This window comes from Camarhynchus parvulus, chromosome 1, assembly GCF_901933205.1.
Source record: "Camarhynchus parvulus chromosome 1, STF_HiC, whole genome shotgun sequence".
NCBI lineage: Eukaryota > Metazoa > Chordata > Aves > Passeriformes > Thraupidae > Camarhynchus > Camarhynchus parvulus.
This window is the reverse complement of record NC_044571.1, coordinates 64,392,687-64,413,544: the sequence shown is the minus strand read 5'-3', so window position 1 is coordinate 64,413,544 and position 20,858 is coordinate 64,392,687. Positions and strand designations below refer to the sequence as shown.

The window sequence follows — 20,858 nt, the reverse complement described above, 5'->3', positions numbered from 1 at the left end:
GATGCATAAATTCCATTCAAATACAGGATTCTGTTTGGTCAGTGTCAATTTCTTCCTCTGAATCCCAACGGCGTCTTCAGGGCTGAGCAAGGCCGGAAGAACTCGATAAGAGACCAATAAATTCTTTTTCTCTGAAAGATTTAGGTGTCCTGTGGTTGCTATCTGGTGCAAGTCCTCTCTTTTAAAAAAGTATCTTACATAGCATCGTTTCTACTTTAACATTATTTTATAACCTAAAACTGTATTTAACACACTACTTAAGAAAATTAATACATCATAACTTTCTAACATAACACATATAATAATCACATTTTAATATTTGTGAAAAGCCAGTCATAAAATATGTATTTTTCACATTATATAACAGCTGTGCACTGTTAGTCATCCTCTCTCCATGGCATCTTACCTTGGTCTGTGTACCTGCTTTCCATCCTTTGGAAAAGCCCACAGAAATCCTTCTGCTGCACCTCAGCATTTCAGATGGGACAAGTGACGATGTGAGATGTCACAGTCTTAAGCTGCACCAGAGGTGGTCTAGGTTGGATCTTAGGAGGAATTTCTTCGCAGAGAGGGTCATTGGTTATTGGAATGGGCTGCCCAGGGAGGTGGTGGAGTCACTGTCCCTGGAGGTGTTTAATGAAAGACTGGCTGTGGCACTCAGTGCAGTGATCTGGCTGACATGGTGCTGTCGGGCCATAGGTTGGGCTCGATGATCCCAGAGATGTTCTTCGACTTCATTAACTCTGTGATTTTGTGCTCTGGAGGTGCGAGGAGACCTTGGGAGGTCACCTCTGTGTCAGTAAATGCACAGCAGAAACAAGACAGCCTCTTCATTTTGACACCTATTACAGCCACTGCTGTCAGCTTATACAACAGAGATCTCATTTGTTTTTTTCTTTCTAGCTGTGCTCATAATTAAAGCATTTGTTTTGGGAAATAAATACAGCTACCTGCTCTCATGAAGTGAACCCTCTATCATCCACTCGAAATCCTTTATTTAGTGAGTAAATTATTTTAATTATTAATATTTCAATTTTTATGTCTTTTTATTTTATCAGTAAAAAACAAACAAAGAAACAAACAGAAAAAACCCCGAGTGCAGCCTTGCACCAGGCGAGGCCGGCCCTATGGCCGGCCTGCGTTAGGCCGGAACCAAATGCTCGGAGTGCGTTTCCGCCGGAGCTGCTCCCTGTGGCGCCGCTGTGGCCGAGGAGGGCCGCAGCCATGGCCGACACTGCCGCGCCGCCGCCGCCGCCCGCTGCCCCCGCCGCGGGGCTCCCGGCTGCCCCCGGCACCAACCCGCTGTCCCGCAAGCTCAACAAGATCCTGGAGACGCGTCTGGACAATGACAAGGTGGGTCGGGTGGCGGCGGCGGGGCGGGGTGGGGGCCGGATGAGCCGTCAGGGGCCGCGGGGCCCGACAGGCTTCGCGGCGGGGAGGCGAGTCCTGCCGTAGCCTCAGTTCCGCTGCGGAGCCTCGGGCGGTCCTTTGCAGCATTAACTGAGAATAAAATTAGTTTTCGCTTCTCCAGCAACATGCCACGCTCCTATTTTATTCCTTCAGATCGTAGGGAGGTTTGTATTACTTGCCTCGGATGGGCACTTGTCAAGCTTTTTGTAATTTAAATGTTTTCTTGCTGTGGATAGGTCATTCATTTACAGAAAATAGTCTTATTGATTAAAGCTACTGAAAAATCATGGACAAACTTTTTTCTGTTATAAGAGAAGAAGAAAGGCTCAGCAATTATTTTAGTTGTTTACCAGCTGATGTGGTGTGTGTTAAGGTAGCTTTTCTTCTAAAACCATTTATTAGGTTTGCTCTATTTTTAATAAGTCTATGAACTTGGGTACAGACTATTTAACCTGCTTCATTGTAATTGCATGCAAACTGAAGATAGTTTTTTATTTTGTAGGAAATGCTGGAAGCACTCAAGGCTCTCTCGACCTTCTTTGTGGAAAACAGTTTGCGCACCCGGAGGAACCTGCGTGGAGACATTGAACGACGAAGCTTGGCCATCAATGAAGAATTTGTGCACATATTCAAGCAAGTTAAAGAGGTAATGTTTTTGCAGCATGATTAGCTATTTTACGAAAGTACTGCTTTGTGATTTAAAGTTTAAAAAAAGAAAAAAGTATGAAAAGAGATTTTAACTTTCCAGGACAGATACATTTTACAGTGATACTGTTTCATTTGTTGGAAGTGTTGCATCGGATGTTTCAAACAGATCCAAATCCTGAGTGAATCTTGATATTTAGAGGTGCATTACTCTGTATTGACTAACAGGGAGCCTTCAGCAACAATGTACCTTGAAACTGGGGCATCTAATTGTGGTGGGAAGCTGGGCCTGGACACAGCATTTCTGATTAAAAACTCAGTTACTGTTATTTGAACTTACTTAGGAACTTGAAAGTATAAATGAAGATGTGCAAGCAATGAGCAGCTGCTGTGAAGACATGTCCAGTCGTTTAAAGGTAATATATAAATGGAAGTGCTTTGAATATTTTTCATTTTGAGGTGTGACATCCTTTTAAAAGGACAAAGAGCTATTTTTGAGGATTACCAGCAGCACCAAGATGTTTCCATGGTATGCATGTTATGTTACTTTTAGGATATTAATATGCTTCTTCTTAGTTGTTTAGAAAAATGTATCAAGGAAGTAATTTTAATTTCCTCCAAATTGCAGTTCAAAATGCAGCCATATACTTATTTTGATAATAGCAATGTGAAGTCCATGTGTGTGTCGATGGAGAGAAAATATTTTATTAGATTAGATGTGAGATTTAAGGGTTAATTTGTGTATTTCCATTTAAAATGGCTTTTGTATTGACTGTGTCTCTTGAATTATGTGTTCATGCAAATACCTCAAGTATATTCGTAGGAAAGTATCTGGTAATTCAAAGAGGGAGGCAGATCTGGTGTGCATTTTCAGTGTATTGGTTTTGTCTCTTAACATTGTCTCAGAATGCTGACATGCAACAAAACCAATTCTGTTTCACCTTAATCCTGAATCTGTAATATTCCTGGTGGGGCTGGGGAGTGTAGGAAATTTGTGTTTATGGTGCATTACTAAATCTGGCTTGGTTTTAGGGTACAAGTTCAAAATTCAGTGCAGTGATGCATTTAAATGGCTTATGGATGCTGAAGTGTAGGTGTTTTGCCAAACCAAGCCTGTTCCCAATACAGCACATAAGTTACAGCATGTGAATAAGAATACTTCACCAAAAAATCCTGTGAAAACAGTTGTTTTCCTCTCCGTGTGTGTGGATAATAGATGTCCTCCTAGTAAATAAATGGGTTTCACAGTCATTGTTCAAATGCTTGTAGCTTGATGAACTTGTACCCAAAGATGTGAGAGTACAGCGTAGCCAACTGCAGTACTTAATTTTGGAAGGAACTGGGTAATGCGCCTCAGAGGTCTCAGATCTCTTTGAACATTGTTAATGTGGATATATTCCCTAGTGCAGTTCAGGAACTGTTAGACTAAGCTCTTAGATGTGGAAATGAGTCAAGTGTCCATGCAGATTTTTGCTCTTTTCTGTCTTTAGATCATGAAGTGTAACTGTTGTCTGTGATTTTTTTTTTCTTTTCCTAGAGTAGAGCCACCCTGCAGAGATTTCTTTTATTGTTAAAGTCAGTAGGTAGTTTTGTTCTGTGCCCCACAGGAGGTTTCCTCTAGAGCCCTGCAGAACTCATAACTTGTCTTCATTCAATCCATATTTTCTCTGTATGAATGTAAAGTTAATAAGCTCATGAACTAGCTCTCAGTTTTGAAATACTCTGGTACTTTATCTGTAGTAGGACAGGAAGACTTGCAGGCACGTACTCAATATATAAATAAAAAGAATAAGAAGACAAAAATGAGCTAAATAGAGCAAATAGAAGAAAGAAAAAGGAGGATTTGGGGCATATAATGCAGAAAAGTGTGCAAAGGGACCAGTATATTAAGAAAACAGAACAAATGCAGGACATGAAAGGGAATATATTTGGATAAGCCAAAAAGCTTTTTAGCTTTGTTATGTTGTAAGTCTGTAGTACCATCTGATCCAAACAGCCATATATTGTCACATCTGATTTTAGGACAGTGACTTGAGAAATACTGTGGCTAAAAGGGAGAGAAGGAGCAAGTGCTAAAATGGAATTCAGTGGGGTTGAAGTATAATGAAGTTGTTAACTAATATACTGAGGTGGGGAGGAAGAGAAAAATATTTCTGTTTTAGATTTAAAAGAAACATCAAATACCAACTTTCTGATTTCTCTAGCGTCTGACAGTTACCTGGTTAGGTTAGACGTAAACTCTTATATTTCATACATAAAATATTGACAATATTTGGTGTGTATTTGAATGCACTTATGTAAACACTGGCTGCCTGGTGTATCTAGCCAGATTTAGAAAAAATGCTTTTTCTTCTTTTCTGCTGTCCTACTGTTGGCATTGCTAGTGATATTCAGTACTTCTGCCCAGAAAGTACTGGAAAGAAAGCAAATTTCCTCTTCTTTGTTTATTGAAATTTGCAATTAAGTTGGACATGAATTGTTACAGTCCTACTTTCACCTTTCAAAGCATTCCTGTACCTTTACTGCTTTTCTGTTATAACTAATGTAGTGGCAGATAAAAAGGCTGAAATGAATCAGTGTGAATAGATACTTTTGTTAAACCTCTCAGGGGTCTCAAGACTGGCATCTTCAATTTGGCAAGCTGTAATTTGGCTGTAATACAGTATTGAAATTATTCACAAAATGTCTTTATTGCCATTTCCACCTCTTCACTTGCAGTATTATTCTATACTGAATGCATTTTGATTTTAGGATTTCTTTTTTTCTTAAATCGTCTCAATTTTTCTGCATAAGGGATCACTGGTGGCATCCAATGTGAAGCCAAAAAATCCAGCTGTCTTTTAGCTTTTCACAGAGCAATAAGTTTCAGACCTCTTCAGTTGCAGCAATCCTTTTAGTTATGCAGTTGCTGTCTGACGCAGAATTGTTTCTGCATGGATTCCCTTGCACTGCCATCACTCAATATTTAGGGCTGTGTTGAATTTCCTGAGTTAGAATGGTAGAGTCATTTAGATTGGGAAAGATTTCTGAGATCATTGAGTCCAACCCCGCATTGCCAAGTCCACCACCATCCCCTGTCCCTCAGTGCTACACCTGCACATCTTTTAAATACCTCCAGGGACTGTGACTCAGTCACCTCCCTGAGCAGCCTGTTCCAATGCCAGACCATCTTTTCAGTAAAGATATAAAGTTATTTTTCCTAATAATTGTCCTTGGTCTATGCAGCTCTGTGAGCTGTTGGACTGTAGATCTAGGCTTGCTTAGACTAGCAGAGCTGTGTTCATCATCTTTTCTAAAAAGTCTGAGTGGACACTGGTACTGGGCTCTTTAGCATCCAAAGGTATTTGTTTCAATTTTTTATTTTGTGACAGCAAATGGTTTACAACCGATGAGCAAACAAAATAATCAGAACTATTTCACTAATATTTATAGCGTTTCTCTATTAAATATAAATTAAAAATAACCTGTGTGAATATATGTGTATATAAACATGAAAATATATATGGATAAGGATAAAAATTTAGTTATTTTACTGCCTGGACATAGGGAGAGTTAATAAATACTTGTTTCAAGAAGGTCTTTTATTTCAAAGAATATACTCTTAAAATTGCTTATACTCAAAAAGCCTCTTTTAAAGATTGTTTAATGCAGTTGATATGTTTGTGTTTTAAACATGCTTAACAATTCTAATTGTATTCTAGGCAGCAAAGGAACAAACCCAGGACTTGATTGTAAAAACCACAAAACTCCAGGCAGAAAAGTATGTATACTACCTTGTTTATTTGATAGAATTTTCTTTTAGATGTGACTCTGACACTTTGATTTATGACTTTGGGATTTTTTTCGATACTGTATGTGTTTTTAGCTCAATTGCACTCTTAGCTTATTGCTAAATGATCCAAAAAGGTAAGAATGTTAGTGTTTGTTTCAATAAAAATTGGCTTTTTAGGAAAAACATTAATTTACAGTGGTAGCACATGCTAAATATGGATGTGCTTTGCATGAAGTCTGTTGATAATGTAAGTTATATTGTGTCATAACAGATATGGACCAACTCAATTTCCCATCAGTTTGACAGGCTCCTTGTTATTTATGTTTTGTATCCAGTGGAAATCTCTCTCTTTTTCAGGGGCTGTATGAGGGAGTGCAAAGTTGGATTCTAACCTACTCTGCCATATTTAAAGCTGACTGTAAAATACAGGAGTGCTGTTTAATGAGCCTAGCACAGACCACTTTTCCATTGGTTTTTCAGCCTCCTGTGGAAGAAAAGATTTGTATTTTTCGCTTTTCAGTATTTTTTATTTCTGAGAAGGGGATAATAACCAATGATGGATTCAAGCAGTCTGTTGTTTTTATGGCAAGGATCTATGGTTTTATAGCTTCAGGTTTTCTGAGTGTAGAAGAATTAGTCCCCTTGCTTTATGATCTTTCTTCGGAAGATTTTATACAGTTCATTGGAGGTCAGAAATAATTATTTTGCAGCACTAAGTTTCTAGTGGAAATTATGGTTTTGGATTGCTTTCTGTGAGCTTTCAAAATCAGTAGGTTTATGATATGAGCTTCAGTAGAAAATCTGTACATATTTTAAACATTGAATGCAGAACAACTGCATAAAATGCAATGCTGTTTCACATAAAGTGAAGGATTTGGTAAAGACACTTAAAGTAAGTTAGCAGAAGTCTTAAAAAATGAATCATTTTGAAAATGAGTATGTGAAGTAGCAGAACAGAGAAGTGGTCATATATTTTGTAGTCTCAAGACAAGGAAAGCTGCTTTGATTCCTTGTTCTGAAGCAGAATAGGAGATACCAAGACCAGTCCCAAGTGGTGTATGTCTAATTGGCCTTAAATTCAATTAAAGGAGATTATGCAGACTATGCATCAATATCTCCACAATATAGTCTTTACTTGCACTATAGTTTACTTGAAAGACTTTCTGCTAATTCCTTTAAAAGACAGAACATCCCCCTGATGTGAAGAGGGAAAATGTTTAGGAAATAATCTGTCTTTCTAAGCATCTGTGTGGCCTTGGAGTGCACATGTAGGAAAAAGTTTGGAAGTTTATTTTTTAAGTATACCATGAAGTACCCATGAGCAGAAGCCAGAAAGTACTTGTGACTTTTACAGTCTGATAGTTATGGAAGATTTATAATACCATTTATTAGCAAAGTTGAATTTTTCCCTGCCTAAACAAAAAATTGTGAAGACTGGTTGGTTCCATTTGGACATTTTAGTCATTTGATCTTTTAACTTGTTAAAGGACTCTTTGTTCCGATGCATTCCTTTGGTTTACATCGGGCATATGAAGAGGCACCTGCTGCCAGGTGTTAGGGGATTCTTGAACACCTGAAATCTGGCCTCTGAAAGAGTACAGGTCTTAAATTGCTGATGCCTTCAACTTAGTGTGACCTTTTAGCCAATAAATAAGTGGTGAAACTGGAAGGACATGGCTTCTCTGTCCTCTGAAGATTGTCCCAAAATAATGTTTGGTTGAAATGCAGAGATGAAAACTGGACCTGTTCTGTTTTTCTATTAGGCTTGGCATTTATGTGATTTACTTTAGCTGACCATGTTTTTGTAGCTGGAAAAATATTAGGATTTTGTTCAACGATCTGAAATTGAAGGGAGATTGTAAACTTCCAGATGCATTTCATGTATTAATGTTAACTAGGGATTTAGATTATTTTTCTTTTTTTGCTGTACTTAAAAAGGAATGGTTGTCTCAGTGGCTCTGTGGGGGTACTAGGTTTTTTATACTAAGCAGTTTTGTCATTGTATTATCATCTATATAATTAGTTGTAGTTCAAGATGGTTTTCCGTTTTCAAAGCTTCTTACCTGAACTCTTGTTGGTTATCCTGGTCTGTGAGGTTTGTGTTTTGAAGGTTGAGCTGCTCACCTGGAGTTTCCTGTAGGTAGTCCTGATGAACGCTTTGGGACTTCCTGTATTGGTGAAATGTGTGAATTTAAGATATCTGGGGAAATATTTGGGATAGAAAATTAGATTTTTTGTCTCAGATTTAGGTTTAAACTTAGGCATTCTTGGATTTTTGCCTTGCAGCATTTTTTTCTTGTTACTTAGTTTGTGAGCTTTAGACCTGCTTTGGCATAAATGCTAAATGTAGGGTCTTACTTAGATAACAAATTTTAAAATTAATTAATACAATTGCATTTTTATATTTGTGAATATGTCAGAGTTAGTGCATTTCTTTGGTCAGTTAGGTTGCTTATTCTGAATTTATTTATTCTATGAAGTCTAGTTAAAATTACTGTACATTGGAAACTGTTTTCCTTCACACTATTTAAATTATGGTATCTGCTTGGCATAGGAACTGAGATTTTTTTTTTTCCTTTTTCCTTTAAAACTGAGACTTACCATAACTTAATAGAACTATGTAGTGTGAAATAAAGTAGTCCAGACATCCAGCCTATCTATCTCTTCATAACAAAATGTTAAGTATTGCTTCTCAGTAACATAGAGTCTTGAATGGAGTGTTCAATTTAATAACAAACTTCTATAATAAAGAAAAACTGGGTTAATTTAGGCAATTTCTAGTAATTGTTAAAAATCCACTTCCAGTTCAGTTATCTTCAGTAGATTCGTATACTTCTACTTGAGCACACTAATAATGCTTTCAGGTTGCATTAGGTTTTTATGTATAATGAGGAGATTACTTTGTTTTCAAACAGTGATCATCTGTTGTGCTTTAAAAGATGTGGGTTTGTTTAATTGCTATTACTAGTAGGCTGACAGAGAAAGGATCTTGCTCCTTTCTTTTGCTCCTTGAAGTGAGATTTTAATAATAGCTTCCTCTGACTTGTTGGTTCTCTCGTTCTCTTGTTATACTTGACTCCAGTTTTGTTGGAGTTTTTTGTTTCTTTTTGGTGTTGGAGTTTGTTTGGTTTGGTTTGGGTTTTGTTTTTGGTGTGAGATTAAAAACTTACTTGCAATACTGAAGCACTTCACCTTGCATAGAGGACAAGCATCCCAGACTTCAGTAATTCCCGCACCAGAGAAATAACTTTTTAGTTCCAAATGCTCTATGCTAGAAACCTGGCTTCATAGTAATTCTACCAGCCACTTAATAATAAGATGTTGTGCAAGATGTTGTGCTGTTTTTGAGGTTAGCCACAAGTTACAGTCATCAATGTAACAATTGAGAAGAGAGACTGGAAGGTAATACTCGCAATATTAATACTTATCTAATTAAGTAAGAGCAGTTATGTAAGTGTGTGTATATGCTTAGGAGCTTCACTGAAAATAAGTCTGCAGAAATATAAAAGTTTTTGAGGGCTAGAACTAGTGTTCTAAAAGTAAACACCACAATGCTCTGAGAACTGTTAGGAAAGAATGGAAATGGCTGAGAGGTATTTCTTGAGTCAAGCTACTGCTTCAGAGCTTTTGTGGAGATTATGCTCTTGAACACCTTTACAAGCGACCTTATTTTGCTATGCTCTCTTAATTGTGTTGTTAAACAGGGTGAAATTTGTATTTTGGTGTCAGAATCATTGTTAGTTATATCAGTTACAAAAAAAGCCAATTACATAGCCCTGGGATTGTTTTACTTTATAAAAGACAATTAAATATGTTTCCCAGGCAGGAATGTAAGTGCATACTTCAGTTTGTTTTAATTGAATCGCATTACATTCAGGCTTGATCTTTATTTAAAAAATAACAAACACCATTCTTGGAATTAGTCAATTATTTGACTGTCACCTCTGCGCTCAGTACAAGCTTAGAAGTCTTAGGAAAAATGTTTACAAGTGAGTAAGTGACTCTGTTTCAGGGTGCTACACTACTGATCTCTCATCCTTGTCTCTTGGTGGTGCCTTTTTCCTTTCCTAACAAATATTTTTTTTTGTCATAATCAATTTGGAACTTATGCAGGAAGTTCAGCACTATTTGGGGCAGGTTAGAGAGGCTTGCTTTTATCAGCCTGTGCTAAGAAAAGTGGTGATTTGGTGGTTTGCACTGAGATGTATTTAATGTGTTGACCTTTTGAAAGTTGTATTTACATTTATTCCCATGAATGTGCTTCATGAGAAAAAGCAGTGATTGCCTAAACTGAATTATAATTCCATGTGGAAGAGGGTGAAGACTTGAAGTTCCGAGGCTCATTTTCTATCCTGATTTGTAGCACAGTAAAGCATAGGTGACAAGGTATAGCAGAGGAATAAAACCAGCTAAAATGCACGTGAAAGAAAAAAATCAAAACTAACTTGTCACATTCTAGCCATGACCAGCAGAGAACATGCAAAGCCTTATTTTCTTGCCAGCTTTTCTTCCTGGCAACTCTGTTGGGACGTGAAGTGCTCTTTGTCAGTATGAAATGAGGTGCGGTTTTACAGGTCAAGAAACATTCACCAGAACTGCAGAATCAGTTACGTGGTACCATTTCTGACTGATGTTTGTCTGATCTGCTCTGGGAAGAAAAACCCAGGAACAGAAGGACCAGAGAGCTTGTGGTCTTCACTGGAAATTGATTTTGGTTTTATTGTTTTCCTACTATCTGATTTAGTTCTCCTTTTGCTGCAGCTTGAGCTCATTTGTTTTGATTTTATTCCAGGTGGATGTAGAGAACAATGTGTAATTTCCATGCCTTTGGCAATGTTGTTGAATTTGATGGCAAATTTGAAGCTAGACTAAGCAGGCCCCTTTCAAGTGACTTTATACCAGATTTTTAAAAGATAAACTGACGATACCAGTCTGTTTGGTATGGAAATATCAAATAGCTCATCTCTACAGGATGGAAAAGAATGTGTTCATTGGAAACACACTCCTTTTAAGCTTAATCTATGTGCTCAACTTAGAAACCGTTGATCATGGATCTTAACCATTGCCAAACAGTGATTTACTGTGTGTGTTCACATATCTATATCTAACATGATTTCTGCAAAGCTCTGCATAGGAAGATTTTGTCAAAAATATTCCTTAGATGCATACCCGTCATATTTAGAGGAAGCTTTACCAGAACAAAGGTAGAAATGATTGAATTTCTTGAATTTATTTACAGCATGTAAACTTTTTTATTCTAGTGTTTGGTAATCTGTTTGGTAAGATTTTAATCGTTTCAGTGCAGATTTGTTGCTTAACTTTTGATTCAGCCTTTTCCATTTTTCCCCATTGATTTTTATCACAGACTGTGTGAGATGGCAGGGCTGCAGCATTGCAGGCTGTCTTCAGATAGGTGTTACAGATGGGAGAAACCTTTTGAGTTCAACTCCACTCTCCCACTGCCACCTATTATTTGCATGATGACTTTGGTAAACTCATCAACTATTCAACACATAACTAGTGCAGTATTTTTGCATGTTGTGTGTTTTACTATTCATGGAACGCTTAGCCAAACGCTCATTCTTTCCAGTAAAAGCATTTCCCGGATTTCCAATCTAATTATTGGATATAAATTGACTGTTTTCTCATCTTGTCCTTTATCTTAAGAGCTGCCTTCATCTCCTGTGATAAATTAGTTTTTCCATTTCCATGATGATCCTGCTAGTTGTGGTCTAATGGGAATCCATTGTTCTTGCACACAGATGATCAAGATTGTGATCTGTTTTCCAGATGAGGTCTCACTAAAGCCTTCTTTACTATTACTACTATTTTCTTGTATCCTGGAAACATTAGACAATTCACTGGTTTTTTTATGTCTTCCTATTTTTTAAGAAAGGAGGATATTTCACAATAATTCATAATGATGGAATGGGTCACTGAATACCTCCTCACAGTATTTCAGTTCTGCTTCAGTAAGAGATGTGTTTGACAGATAAAATGCAGAGCAGAACATTTGTTCTCAGCATTTGCAAATGCACTTTTGCACCTCTCCTTACTCTTAAGAATGGTTTTTTAATGCTTGTGTGTAAATGTTTTGTTACATAATCTTGTATATTTGCCTTTCACATAACAGAAAAATAATTTTGCAGCTTTATACGAGTATGTTAAAGGTGATTGTTACTTACTTATGAGTTAGAAATATTCCATTGTCCTGAGGCTTTAAAAATGTGTTGAATCCTCAGTACCACAAATTGAAAGTAATTTCAGAATGACTCCTCTGATTCATATTAAGTAGAAGAAACTAGCAGATTTTTATGCTGTATGTGGTGGCAAGATAAAATTAAGCTTTGGAAAAGTCTGCTTCTTCTCCACCTCATTTTTGAGCTGTCTAGGTGATAATCCTAACAAACAGTGCACATTTGTATTTGGTTCAAGAGAAAAGTGCATGAAGTGCATAGTTTTCCCAGCCTTTTGAGTTCTCTTGCAAAAGAATTCTGTCTCCCTGGTAACGATTAAAACTGGGGAAATTGCTCTTTGTTGGAATCCTGTCCTTTGCCCAAGTTCTAAATTCTACCAACACTTGGCACTTCCCCTTTTGCATCAATGCAGGGTTCCCATAAGCTGTTAGTTTCATTTATTTATGCAGGATTGACTGTGTTAAAAGAAAAAAAATAAAATTTGGGATAACAACATGGTATGGCCTTTCCTCAGCTGTTCTGCACTGCTCAGAATTTAGAAATTACTATATCTGCAGAAAGGCTAGTGGGTCTTGAAATGTCCTGTTGTCTGCACAGAGGTACTGACTGCTGTGGGTTATATGTAAGACAGACTTACACTGGCTTTTTGTTACCTGCATTGTGTTTTGTTAGGCACTTACTGTAGTGAAGTGACTGAGCAACCTTGAGTGACATTTTAATCCATTGCCCTGCCTTAGTAAAATAGATTAAATTCTAGTTAAATATCTGTTAGCTTATATGTGAGGAAATAAATACATAAATAAATATATATGGAAAAAAATTGAACACAAATCTGAGTGTATTGATCTCAGTAATACTGTACAGTGCCAGGCAAAAAATCAAAGCTATGAACAATTTACATATTTTGTTCCTAATCCATCATCTAGGCTATAGAGTCTCTTTCTTGTGCAGATTGATAATAAAGGCAACTTTCACAGTCATCTCAAGCAGAACTGGCTAACCTGGGTTCTGAAACAGAGTACCTCTTTGAAATCCTGTGTGCTTTGTAAAGAGCCCAACAGAAACAGCTTTATCAAAATTCATACACATGCTTTTGTTTAGGAGAGATGTTTGTCACCACTTCCCAATCACGATCTTGAGAAAAGTGAATGAAACATTGCTGCCACCTTGAGGTTGTTATTTTCTGAGTACATTGTGAAGCTTAGTTTGCCCAGTGTACTTGAGTTTAATGTATTGACTCTATATTATAAAAGTTAATTATTAGGAGTGCATGGAGTCCATCAGTGTGCAGTTATGCCAGGCCTTAGCCCAAGACACAGCCAGGGATGGGAATGGCTTTAAAGTACAGTGTTTGATCAAACCTTGTTCTCCATAGCAGCAAAAATGGAGGGAGGATTGTGAAGAGTGAGGACTTGCAGAAGTAGAGATATTGATTAGCGAGATTGTTCTTTTTTTATGAAGAAGGAGTAAAACAGGGCACAGAGTTCCTGACTCATGAGCATGCTGTTTGGACAGTTCCTGACTCTGTTCCTTGTTCTACCACAGCCCTACTTCCACCTGAAAACTGAGAAAACCATTATGCCCAGTATACTACACTTATTAAAATCAGACTTCCTCCCACCTCTGGTTTGATGGAAGTATAGATTCCAAAAAATCTGAAGAACAGAAAATAATAATAAATGGAAATCTTCTGTAAGAGCACCTTAAAGTTTATGCACGCAGGAGATACACAGGCTCAAAGAACAGAAAAGTTTCTCAGCATCCCATCTGCTCCTCTCTTTGTGGAAGATTTATTTCAGTTGAACCCAAAGAAGGCCTTGCATTTGCCTTCTCTCATCTATTTGCTAAAGGGATCATCTCTTACCTAAAGGGAGGGGTAATCCAGTCTGTTTTCAGATTTGTGGTTTTATATTAAATTGACACTTCCATCCCAAGAGAAGACACTCGGAGCAACTATTGAAGTTCATTCACTGATTTACATTGTCTGTTGTTTAAACGAAATACAGTGGTGATGATGTTAAGGCATTAGACTTGCTCAGCAAAAAGTGTGAAACAGGAATGCTTTGTTGAAAGCAGCATCATTGTGTTAAATTTTAAGTGTCCTTGGCTGATTTTCAATCTGAGTAGCCATCTTGATGCCTCTAGGGTTTTCTTGAGTCATAATATTTATAATTTTGATTATTATTAGTTGTAACTGAGAATTGAAATGAGCTCTTCTTATGCTTCAGAGGAGTTATGAAGTGTAGTTTTTGTGAGGGTTTTGTAGCAGCAGTGAGGTCAGTGCCTCCTGCCTGTGACAGCTCCTGGTGCTGGCACACCTCAGTCCCGTAGCACAGGCTGTGATCAACTGAATTAGAAAATACATGTAATCAGCACCCCCAATAAGTAATAATTTCTGGATTTTTTCCTGCCAGATTTGTTACCTGATCTAATTCACTACATGATGCTGTAAACAATTGTCCTGGCACAGTGGGAAGGTCAGTACAGGTCAGGGATGAGCAGGGATGGCTGAGGCAGCCTGAGTAGTATGGCTTACACATCATTGCAGTGAGTATATTAGTGCAGAGCAGACCTGCCCCATCTTTGATCTGTGCTGTGAGAATTTCATAGTTACCCTCAGAACATCTCTCACAGGCTTAATACTGATTTTAAAATACTCTCTTGTTAATATCTTCTTGTCTCTTTCTTGTACGTTTTGTAGACCACTTGTCTTTTTGCCTCTTACAGGATGGCTTGCTCTCTTCAGATTTTACCACGTAAATCTTCTGGCTGAAAATTTACTGAATCTGTTCCAAATGGTCTTGTTCCATTCCCCTTCCACTGTGTTGTAAAGTGCCAGGAGTTTTCATGGATGCATCTGCCTGTAGAGTTGGTTAGAATGATCCTCCATCACTCTTGTTCCTTCCCTGAGAAACATTTGGCTTCATGAAGACTCAAAATTTGGAATTGTAGAGTTTACCTAGAGAAAATTAAATAGTTTTATTTTAAGCATTGCAAAAGTGTCAATGTAAAGATAAAATCATTATATTTGTCTAGGACCCCAGTGAAATCTGAATTATCAGTTCAAGATGTGATATTAAAGCATATGAGTTTTTGGTTTTCCTTTTTGATTAGGTCTCTGTTGTGTAACTTGGAAGTATTGCTTATTTTCCTCTTTGATTTTCATAGATTTTACTGTTAAAGGGCTGTTGGATTTTATATTACTTTCATTGTTCAATGTGCTAGAGCATTGACAATTGCAAAACTTTAATCTGATCTCTAATCGATTTTGTGGAACTGCAGGATGGGAAAGTCATCCATGTCTACAAAAGGGGAGCCAGTTTTCCATAATTAGTAGCTGAATGAAGTTCAGACACTAGTTGGATAGTAGAGAAAGGGTAAATAAGTGAAAGCTTTCTTTTCAAGCTTTGATCTTGCAAGGAAATTTAATCATGCCATATATAGAAGTATATTTGCCTGTCTTACCACCCTGTAATAACAGTGTATTTGTCTTGTAGTAATTATATCACGTTGAAAGACAAAATGATCCTAAAGAAATTGAGCTTTATTCTTCTGCAAATAACTAATTGGTACCTTCTCAATGTCCTGAAAAAGTAGTCTTTATTTCCAGGAATACTGTATGCTCAAACCACAGTTCAAGCAAATTTTCTGTTGCTACAGGAATCCCAGTCCTTTCCATTTGGGTCCTCCTGTGGTTGTAAGGAGTGTGACAAAACACGTGCAGAACAATGCTGCCCATGAGATGGTGTTTGCATGTTGCATCCTGGCTGTGTTTATTTCAGGAACAAGAGAATTAGCCATTGCATTTTGATTGCTTGTGACATTAGTAAATTGATATCCCAAGTGTATGGTGTTACAAAGAAATGGATCTGGTCTGCAGAAAAGTAGGTTAATGTAAAGTTAATTTTGTAATTTTGGATGCTATAGGCTTTTCCTTTCCTTAGTGAATTTGAAAGGTAATAACTGCAAACATTGCAAATGTGCAAGCACAAAGTATCTGGATTAGATAATTTATGATACAAGTGCTGAAGCAATATTATTTTTAAGAATTTAGTAATTTTCAAATGTGTTAAAATACCTTTATATTGTCTTTACTGAATAATATGTGTAAGCTTAATAAAAAGTCTTATGTGAAAAAGCAACTCAACTGTTTGATGGCAAGAATGCGCTATTATAATTTAATAATACCAATTTCTGATGCTGGTTGTATTTCTGAAGGTATAAATATGAAAAATAAGTCTTTGAGATAAGCATAAAAAGCTAATATCCTCTTCACTTTGTTTTATTCCAGTCAGAGATTAGAAATGAAAGCACAAGTTGCAGATGCATTCATAGCAAAATTCCAGCTGACACCAGATGAAATGAATCTGCTTCGAGGCACAAAAGATGAGCCAATTACTGAGGTAGCTCAATGAACATTAAAATCTTCACCCTGAACTAAAATGTAGGAATGCCCTAACTGAATTGTACATGAGATATTATTTTCAGTTTGCAATTTAATTTTTTATGGAGGAATGTACCTTTTAAGAGAATGGTGAATTTCTGATGAGTTTGAAATGTGTGATGAAAGATTCAAGTAAAGAGACAGAAAACCAACATTAAATTCTAGTTTGCGTAATGATGTAATGAGTTTGAGGCAAATGAGCTCTCATGTAATCAGTTTGAGGCAAAGTAGTTTTCATATGGTTCTACACTTCAAAAAGACCTTTATGAAGTCTGAATTTTCAGTGAAGACATTTTAAAACTTCATGACACTTAAAGCAAATGAGAAGCTAGCAGCTCTCTAGTACTGCCACTGTGCATGTGTGTGTACATTTTGCATATTCATGTGTGTAGGTATTCAGTGACTTGAGACAATATGAGCTGAGGCTTTCCCTCAGTGTTATTTGGTTGCTAAAGACACTAGGTGCTGATTCACTTCAGCCACCTTCCAAAACAAGTTTGGGAATATGATATGGTTTGAATAAGAAGACACAGTAAAAGGAAACTTGTTCTACAGTAAAAGCGAACTGAATAATGAAAGAATTGAGTATACCAAATAGACTTTTTTATAAATAGAATGTGCTAAATAATTGTGCACTTGAGTAATTGCTGTATGCTTTTGTACCACTATTGCCATGAAAGAACATTCAAGTTTCTAGAAAGCGCCTATTGCAGGGAGCAATGACAGCAACGCTGTGCCAGTTACTGCATGATTGATTTGCAGCCAGCGAGGTCTTCTTGAGACTTCGTCTAAAAATTGTGCAGAAGTAACTGAGTTAAACCAGTACTTCTGCTTTAGTTGGTAGATTTCATTAACATCATGAGTGTGCGTTTTCCCTAGGACAGAGTCAACCAATATGCTTAAAACACCTTTAGTCAGATTTGTGGTTTGGAAATTTTCTTTTATCCCGAAAGAAGAGTGCTTTGGGTTTTTATTATCATGGTCTTTAACGCAGTAGATGTAAGGCAGTAGATTAAATTGCTGGCCTCTTTTACTTAGAATATATCTATTTTTATGTGACTTGAACTAGAATGAACTTTCCTGAGCAAACTGTGTTCAAATCACAAAAGATGTAACAAACAGTTGTATCTGAAGTAGCTGGTCTCCTCCAAGGCATTTGAAATATGTCTTCGTAGGAAGACCTGTTTGAAAATGTTACTGGCTTTCCATTTGCACTCTGAAACTAACAAAGTAACCTTTTTAGCCATATGTACTTGTCTTCTAGGCTTTAGGTTTGTTTTTTTTTTCAGTGCTGCTGTTGAGTTACTCCACCAAGAAAGGTTTTCCAGAACAGCCTTAGTCTGGTTAATTGCAAATGTTTTGGGTTTTTTTTAAATTTTTTTTTAAAGAAATAGTTATCCCATTTCACAAGTACAAAAAATATTAACCTACAGTCATTGTACTTTACAATGTTTCATTTTGCTCCGAAGTTTTTAGTTTTTAACAGTAATCAGTAATGGGAGACAGTGATGTAATGCTGTAATGCCTAGCAGTGTCCTCAAAATCTCCCTAGAGTTACCTAATGGATGTGAAACACACATACTTCACAAGACAGGTTAAAAACACATCTTAAGTGCCTTTTTTTTTTTTTAAGAGGGAGTATAGACTGCTAGAGATTTGAATAGAAATTACTGCTTTTACACACTGCTTGTATTTTGTTTTTAATTTATTTAGGATTTTTTCAAGGCTCTGGGACGAGTAAAACAAATTCATGATGATGTCAAGATTCTCCTCCGAACAAATCAGCAAAGGGCGGGGTGAGTCCTACTTAAATGAGTGCAAGAGAACCATTTACAGTTAAAAGCAGAACTTAAAGCAAGGTCTCATTCTTTGCTTCATATGACAGAATATATACAGAAATATGCAGAATATTTCACCAAAAAAATTTTAAAATACTCACAATTTTAATAATGGTATGTTTAATTTTACTTGAAGTGCCTTTGCTAGTACTGTCTAAAATAGAATCTGTAGATAAACTTTTTATTTGTCTTGTAGCTTGGAAATTATGGAACAGATGGCTTTACTGCAAGAGACATCTTATGAACGACTTTACAGATGGACTCAAAGTAGGACTAAGAATGTTTTTATGTTTATGATTATTATGATGATGATTCCTATAATTCCTTCATGTGGATTGAACTTAGCACAAACCCCTTCCAAGATATATTAGCATTTTGGTTTCCTTCTTAGGGAGCCAAACTGTTAATTGGCAGTTCTCTAGGTTTTCGGGTCAATTTCATTGTTATAAAAGTGGATTATTTATTTGTGTTTTTAGTAGTTGGTTTTCCACAAAGAACAACTACTACAGTTTGGTAGTCCAAACAAAATTTTAATTGTATTGAATTTCATTTCCTTGCAAGTTAGAGGTAAGTTGTTGGTTTTAATGATTTGATAGTAAGATGTAGTTTAGTGGGAGGGGTGGTGGATTACTTTTAGAAAAGAAAAAATCCTTTTGTCAGGATGCTCTTTTGACTGATAGTAGGCTTTTTTTTTTTTCATATGTACTCTGGATGTAGTCATCCAACACCTTGATAGCATCAAATACATCAAATATACTTGCTCTTCTCCAAAGCAAAAGACTGTCTCACTGACAGTAAGATTCATGGGGAAAAAAATCATGCAATGTGATTTTTATTGGCTGTTCTTCAGTAGATGCTGAAACCTCAAAAATTAGTTGTGGTTACACCCTTACGAAAGTCACAATTTTTCTGTCAATGTTTGATCTAGTTTGCATGATTTCCACGTTCTTGCCTGGAATATAAAACATTATATTGTTATTTTGATGAAAGAAAAAATAACAGAATCAAATGGCAAAACAAACAGCTTGCTTAACTAGTTGCTCCATTTTTTCTTAATATTTTACCTGAAGTGTGGTAAACATTTACAAAGGAGTCCACTACAATTCTGAAGGTTGAATGAGTCAACATTTGTATGTGGACATAAACAAATAGTAAGCTTCCTTAAATCATTTTTATTGTTGAAATTGGTGATGGACATGCATTTTACAGTACTGCTTGCAGGGGAATTTAATTGTATTAACATTAACTAGCCCAGGTAGCATATTCTGAAGTCTTCAAAATGAAAAGCCTTGGAGTTTTTAACTTATTTTCTTGTTTGACAGCTTGTATAAAATGTATTACAGGGTAAAGAATGTGCTTTTGTGTTGGTATTTTATAGATGAATGCAGGACATTGACACAAGAATCATGTGACATTTCTCCAGTCCTTGCTCAAGCCATGGAAGCCTTACAAGATAGACCTGTCCTGTACAAGTAAGTGTTTGCTATTATCTCTAACAGAAACTAGTATTTTGAGCTTATAAAACTTGAAGATGGGCATGAATTACAGTGCCAAGACTGGTGGCACTTTGGTCCTGTGCCAAATCCAAAACTACCCAGAAACTTAAGTTATAAAACATGGTATTTTGACTGTTTTAAATTTCAGAAGTCTTTTTGATGTAATTATGATACAGGAAATGTCATTGGACTTTTCTAACTTAAAAGTTTCTAATTAAAGTAAAATGTCAGACTGCTTTAATTTAAATTAATTTTGAATTCCTGTGCTCTCATTCTAGGATTTTTCTGAAGCAAAAAAGTCCTGTTCAAAACATGTGATTATGTCTTTTGAGTCCCCAAAGTAAAAATTGGTAAAGGCTAATTAGCTCTAACTGAAGTGCCTGTGGTAGTAAGAATGTGTTCCATTATGAGTTACACAGTAATCTATTAAAAAATCGTACATATGGACCTCTAAAGTGTAGAGGTATTTATATATCTATATCTGTATAAAATACTCCTGTTCTTATTCTGAATTTGCTGAAGTAAATGAAATGGTGCGTAGGAGAGTGAACCACCAGGTGGCACTGTAAGAACTGTTTATTGGGATGACCATCCCTGAAGAGGTTATTTACACTTCTTTGGGGTTTGGGCTATTGGTTTTCGTTGGGCTTTTTTTTTTTTTTTTCAATGCATTCATCACATTTTGCAACCATTGAAAATTGCTTTCAGCCACAGGTATCCAGGGCAGCAGAGTAACAGGCAGCCTTTCAAAGGCCTACCTCTGCCTTTAAGAGTGTCAGTGTGAAGGTGTAGGTACATGATGCTGTAAAGCTCCTTGGAGCCCTTCACAGGAAAAGTGCATGGAGCATGTGGACCTGACAAGTGCTGTCAGTGTGAGAGAAAGCTCAGATGTGGACATGCTCAGTCAGCTCTGCTGGTTAACGTGAGGGAGAAGTGGTGTCACTTGACCTCCCCAGCTGTTGGATGGTGTGTTGCAGTACTTCAGGCCATAGCTGGGAATTGCAGTCCTTTCTTGCATTCTGTCCCCTACACCCTCTTTTACAGCTGCAAAAGATC

At 36.8% G+C, this 20,858-nt stretch overlaps 1 protein-coding gene across 2 annotated transcripts in view; it reads left to right on the top strand.

Moving 5' to 3' along the window:
- Positions 1 to 1,224: 1,224 nt before the first annotated feature.
- Positions 1,225 to 20,858, top strand: part of COG6 (component of oligomeric golgi complex 6) — a 60,434-nt gene continuing 40,800 nt past the window's right edge. Inside the window, exons 1-8 of one of the 2 annotated variants that reach the window (XM_030953332.1) lie at positions 1,225 to 1,353; positions 1,913 to 2,056; positions 2,400 to 2,471; positions 5,757 to 5,815; positions 16,316 to 16,427; positions 18,182 to 18,264; positions 18,503 to 18,573; positions 19,685 to 19,778. In XM_030953332.1, the coding sequence (XP_030809192.1) occupies positions 1,225 to 1,353; positions 1,913 to 2,056; positions 2,400 to 2,471; positions 5,757 to 5,815; positions 16,316 to 16,427; positions 18,182 to 18,264; positions 18,503 to 18,573; positions 19,685 to 19,778 (764 nt within the window). Of the gene's footprint in view, positions 1,354 to 1,464; positions 1,575 to 1,912; positions 2,057 to 2,399; positions 2,472 to 5,756; positions 5,816 to 16,315; positions 16,428 to 18,181; positions 18,265 to 18,502; positions 18,574 to 19,684; positions 19,779 to 20,858 lie in introns of those variants that run through there. The other variant, XM_030953410.1, reaches the window with a different exon arrangement.